Source organism: Glycine max, chromosome 5 (genome assembly GCF_000004515.6).
Source record: "Glycine max cultivar Williams 82 chromosome 5, Glycine_max_v4.0, whole genome shotgun sequence".
NCBI classification, from domain to species: Eukaryota; Viridiplantae; Streptophyta; class Magnoliopsida; order Fabales; family Fabaceae; genus Glycine; species Glycine max.
The window spans coordinates 11980147-11986280 of NC_038241.2; the positions used below are offsets into that span (position 1 = coordinate 11980147).

Consider the following 6134-nt stretch of genomic DNA (forward strand, 5'->3'; position numbering starts at 1 on the left):
GATGAAGGTTGAGCAAGTCATTTCTTGCTACAACTACAACGAAGAGAAGAAGATCAAATTGGCCTCCCTGGCGTTTGAGGGATATGCCTTAGTATGGTGGAACCAAGTGAGGAGTGATGTTGAGAGGATGAAAAGGCCTTTGATTAATACTTGGCAAGACATGAAGATAATATTGTCTGAATATCAAGCAAGAACTATATATGTATGTATGTATGTGTGGAGTGTGACTTATTAATGATATTAATTGATATGAGATGACATAGGTGTTGATGATAACATTGATATGAGATGATGTTGCTATTGATGATAATAATTGATATGAGACGATATTGGTATGAGATGATATTGTTATTGATGATAATGTTGATATGAGATGTTGTTATTGCTGATAATGTCATTGAGATGAGATGATGTTGAGAATGACATTCAAATAAGATGTTGTTGTTGTTGATAATGACATTGAGATGAAATGTTGTTGATGTTGAAAATGTCATTGTGATGATGTATGTTGTGTATGTACATCGGGGGTGTAGTGACCATGATGGATATCCCTAATGGAGGAAATAGAGTGGTTAAAGAGTTTTAAGCATCTTTGGAGCGGGATGACTTAGAATCTTTGATTATCCATGGTCAGTGCATTGATGGTGCCCATGCTTCATACTTCATGTTGCATGGAAATAGTATAAACTTTGTTAGTAGGTACTTGTAGTTTCTCTTAAGAAGAAATACTTGTACTTGAGGGCATGTCACTCGGTTTGGAACTCCTTTGAGACTCAGGTTGATCACTATAGGGGGAGGAGGGAGTTACCTGTGCACGACAGGGTGACCTCGACACTTGCTGCCTACTTTTCCTAAGTGAGAGTGTTGCGTGGACACACTTAGGCTGTTTCCTGACGAAAGGTATCATATTGCATTTGAGAGTTGAGGTCAGGTTGCATGCATCATACTGAGCATGATTGATTGGAATTATGGAAGGTTGATGACTATTATGTTGAGTGTATGTTGGACTGATGGATGTTTGTGTATGATTATGGTATTTTTTTAATGTTTTCTTACTAATCATGGTCATTTGATTTTTGTGTTGATTTCTTTTATAATAAACTCACCCTTGCAATGTTTGTATTGTGTGGTTGGAACCTATGATGATCGCAAACCTTCGTTTATGGGAGTAGATGGACAATAGTAGAGTATGTGAAATGAGATCGTAGCGACGAGATGGGTCATTTCATTAGTGGTATCAAAGACGGTTGAACCTTTCGGCCAATGAGTTATGAGTTTGTCATGTTTCTCTATGCATTTTGTGGTTACTTTGTGAATGTCTGATGTTTGAGCATCTTATCATTTGATAGTTACTATGGTTGTTATGTTTGGAACTTACTCACCTTGTTGTGTTTCCATGAGTTGTAGAGATTTGATTGATGTAGTCATACATTGTTTGTATCCTTGATTTCTGCTATACGATGAGTTTCAATGCCTTGTCATGAGTTATCAGATTGGCCATCTGTATAATTTGTGAAGTGTAATGAGACGACATGGCAAGCTGTTAGGAATACAAAGGATGGAAAATGAGTGTTAATATCTCGAGGGAGGACTGTTTTGGAGGAGTATTTTCTTGAGGCGTTAACTCCCAAGAGTAACTAAGTAGGGACTTAAGATGGGTGTGATTTCATTTTGTTCTTCCAACAAAATAATCCGCTTGCTTTCAATGGAGGATACAACCTTGATGGTGCTCAGAATTGGATAAGGGAGATTGAGAAAATCTTCCGAGTGATGGCGTGTCCAGAGGGGTAGAAGGTTGCTTTTGGTTCATTTACTTTGGTGGAAGAACACTCGCCAATGCTTGGAGGCCGAAGGTCAAGCTATGACTTGGGAAACCTTCAAGAGGTTATTTTTGGAGAAATACTTTCCTTAAGATGTTAGAAAAAAGAAGGAAATGGAGTTCCTAGAGCACAAGCAGAGGAACATGACTGTGGCTGAATATGCAGCCAAGTTTGAGGAGCCGGTGAGGTACTTTACCCATTATCAAGGGAGAGATGGAGAAAGTTCAAAATGTGTGAAGTTTCTGAACAACTTGCAACCGGAGGTGAAGCAAGCTACGAATTACCAAGGTGTTCGTGAGTTTCCACTTTTGGTGAACATGTGCCGGATTTGGGATGAAGACTCCCGAGATAGGGCGACCTATTATAGGAGTATGGGCCTAATGAAGAACAAAAAGAATGGACCTCAACATCGGGGAAAACAATACTCGACCCCTCCTAAATATTATGGTAATTGCCCCAACAATCAGAGGACTGTTGTTATGGGTTTGCTTGGGGGTAGTGGTAGCAAACCCACTACTTTCTCAACTCAGGTCACTTATTACAAGTGTGGTAAGCCAGGGCACATCTCCTCAAATTGTGCCAATAGAGACATGACCTGTTTCAACTGCAGACAGAAGGGGCATTTTCAGAGAGATTGCCCATATCCCAAGAAGGAGCAAAATGATGGGGGTTTGAATGACCAAATTGGACATCTGAAGGCCAAGGGAAGGGTCTTTACTCTTAATGGTGACAAAGCTTTGAAATCCAAAGATCTAATCCAAGATAAATGTTTCATAAGTGGGATTCCCTTACTTGTGCTATTTGATTCCGGTGCGACCCATTCATTTATGTCTTATTCATGTGTAGAAAAACTTAAGCTTTATGTGTCTTCTTTAAATAAAGATTTGGTGGTAGAGACCCTAACTAGTGGTTTTGTGTTAACTTAATGTGTGTTTGAATTGTCTCATGGAAATTTCTGGTAGAACATTCTTGATTGATCCGATTTGTTTGCCTTTGAGCGAAATTGATGTTATTTTGGGTATGGACTGGTTATCTTCCAACCATGTCTTGTTGAACTATTTTGATAAAATTGTGGTGCTTGATGATTCTGGAATAAGTAAGGATAGGATGTTTATCTTGTTGGTCCAAATGACCTCAATAACTTAAGAAGGGGTGAATTAATTTCCCACTAACAAACTTTTAACCCCCTTCTAAATGATAGGCTCAGAATGCAGAAGAAGAAGCAATAATCAATTTAATAATGTTCTTTAAACATGCAAGACAAAATTGATTCCAATAAAATAAATGAGATAAGGGAAGAGAGAAATGCAAAGTCGATTTATACTAGTTCGATCACTTCCCGTGCCTACATCCAGTCCTCAAGCAACCCACTTGAGATTTTCCACTCTCTTTGTAAAAATCCTTTTACAAAGTCTGAACCACACAGGGACAACCCTTCCCTTGTGTTCAGGAATCCTTACAACTTAAGAGACCCTCGGTCCCTTAATCAATCTCTTTGAATAAGAAGAAGAAGAAGAATTCTCTCTTTAAGAGAAGGATATTACAATTGAAGTTCATGGATGAACTCTTAATGGATTTGCAAGTGTTTGCCCAAGAGTTGTTGAGAGAACATTTGGCAATGAAGTTCTCTTGGAATATCTCTCTCTTGCTTTTCGAAATCAGACACACACATATATATAGGCTCTTCGTGCCTTTTCAAAATGGTTTGAAGAGATGTGTCTTTTCAAAATTTTTTTTCTGAAATTCTTCATTGGTAATCGATTACAGGTTTCTGGTAATCGATTACACAGTTATATTTAAAAGGGTCATGACTTTTGAATTGAATTTCAAGAGTTCCGTTGCTGGTAATCGATTACAAACATCTAGTAATCGATTACAGGTTCAAAATTCAAATTCAAAACCCTTTTTAATAGCTATTTTTCTAACTTGTCTTTTGGTAATCGATTACACTGTCTGGTAATCGATTACCAGAGCCTTGCATGTCTTGGAAACACTTTGTTTTGAGGCAAGGCTTGATCTTGAGTTAATCTTGAAACAAAGCTTTGTTTGTTGAAGCAATCTTGTAGTAATCTTGAAGTAATGCTTATCCTTTGAAGCAAACTTGTTTAATTCTTCTTTGGCATCATCAAAATCGTGTATACATACATTCACATATCTCTGCCAACCAAGTTGGGTTATATTTGAAAGAAGATGCTCAAGTGTACATGATCTTGTCTAACGTATATGTAGAGGCAAAGGTTTTCATCGGTGACCTCCTTGTTGTTAGAGAGTTTCCCAAAGTGTTCCCTGAGGATATATCCGATTTACCACCTAAGAGAGATAGAGTTTTCCATAGACCCAATATCGGATGCTGGACCCATATCCATAGCCCCTTATAGGATGTCTCCTATAGAGTTAGCTGAGCTTAAGAAACAGTTAGAGGAGTTGTTAGAGAAGCAGTTTATGAGACCCAGTGTGTGTGCATGGGGAGCACTAGTGTTGTCAGTGAAGAAGACAAATAGGACCACGAGGTTATGTTTAGACTATCGCCAGCTCAATAAGGTGACGATTAAGAATAAGTACCCTTTGCCTAGAATAAATGACCTTATGGACCAGCTGGTAGGAGCTTGTGTGTTTAGCAAGATAGACCTTAGGTCAGGTTATCATCATATCTGAGTGAAGTTTGAGGATATTCCAAATAGAACCATGCATGTTGAAGAGAGAAAAAATCCCAACAGAACCAGAAAGAGAGAAAAATGTAGAGACAGTCAGGAAGAAGAAGAAGGAGAAAATGAAAATTGGAGTCGAGGCGTTGCGGAGTTGTGACCATGGATCACTTCTTTCGTCATTTCTCTTGTTAGTCTAGTGCTCTGCACAATGATTTGTTAGTCTTTCTTAAGGATTGGATGTAATCTTTATACCCTTATGTATCCCTTTTGATATTATATATGTGTGAGTATTTTCTACTTGTCGCAACATGCCCTTTTGCGGGCGTGCGAGACGAGGGTCACGGGTGCGCTTTCCAAAGGAGGAAAGATGCGCGGAGTCGCCACCAACGTTTATTTGTGGAAAACGTCGGAAAAACCGAAGGAAACCGGTCAAAATGAAAATTCTAAGTTCGGGAGTTGTATTTACGTTTGAGGAAGGTATTAGCACCTCTCACGTTTGTCTCAAAGGACAACAGCCTATTTTTTTAGAATTGTGAATTTGTGTTATCTTACCTTTTATTCCTTTTTATTTTTATTTTTTGAGGTCGACAAAAGTGGGGCTTTTGCTCCTACGTACCCTCTATCGAAGAGGAAATCAGACCTACGTAGTTCTTTTTTAAGAGTGAATCAAGCGATTCTTTTACTTGAAAGGTGATCATTTTAAGGCGTTGGACCTTAAAAATGATCCATTTACTTGATAAGGAAAACTGAGATGATAAACTTTCAGACCCTTTTTAGTGATTTTTTTTTTGTGGACGAGCTTGACTAGGCGAATTGATTTTAGCCTTAGTTTCACTTTAGTTATTAGTCAATTCAATTAAGAATGAGAAATCCCAAAGAGAAAACGTCCGATTAATTTTTTTCTCTTTATTTTACTAAATGGTAATTTTTTATTATTATATTATTATTTTACCTCTTTTTTGATTTTCAGCGTGGTTACAACACAACCGAACGGTCGGAATTCATTTTAACAAAAATTAACGGATATTACAAATCAAATGATCGGTGAAAATTTATTTTATTTTTTGATTAGGCGAGAGATTACTTAAATAAATGACTGAAGCACGTCAAAAGGGGGTACGGAAAGTAAACGAAACTGAGAATAAAAGTACATGAAACAAATGGGGACCACCACGGGTACATAGAATGAATTGAAAAGCTCGGTTTGGGGTACTTACCAGTTGAAGACCGAAGAAAATGAAGAACGAACGATGAATGTCGAAGAACGGTTGAAAATCGTCGCTTAATTACCCACAGAAACGTTACGAAAACGTTACGGAAGTGCCTCGGCTTGGATTTTCTTCACGGAAACAATTTTCCTCAGCAAATTTAAGAGAATACGAAGTGCCAAGAAGGCTGAACCCTTTTCCTCCTCACTCCTCCCCCTATTTATAGCAAAATAGGGGAGGAGCTTGCCACCCAGCTCGCCCAGGCGAGCAAGGTTGCTTCCTCCAGAAGCAACCGCCTTCTGGAGGAAGAAACTAGAAGGCCTAGGTGGGCCTGATTGCTATTTACACCCCCCTTTTTACTAAATGCACCCCATTTACTTTTTTGGTGATTCTTTTTCCGTAACGTTACGAAACTTTACGAATTTCGTAACGATACTTATTTTCTTTCCGTAAGGTTA

The 6134-nt window shown here is 38.3% G+C and overlaps 1 protein-coding gene across 1 annotated transcript; it reads left to right on the forward strand.

The window, feature by feature from the left end:
• Window positions 1–1933: 1933 nt before the first annotated feature.
• On the forward strand, window positions 1934–2746 carry LOC102662428 (uncharacterized). Its single transcript, XM_006580647.1, has one exon. It carries the CDS (start codon window positions 1934–1936, stop codon window positions 2744–2746), a length of 813 nt encoding a protein of 270 aa, XP_006580710.1.
• The last annotated feature ends 3388 nt before the right edge of the window (window positions 2747–6134 follow it).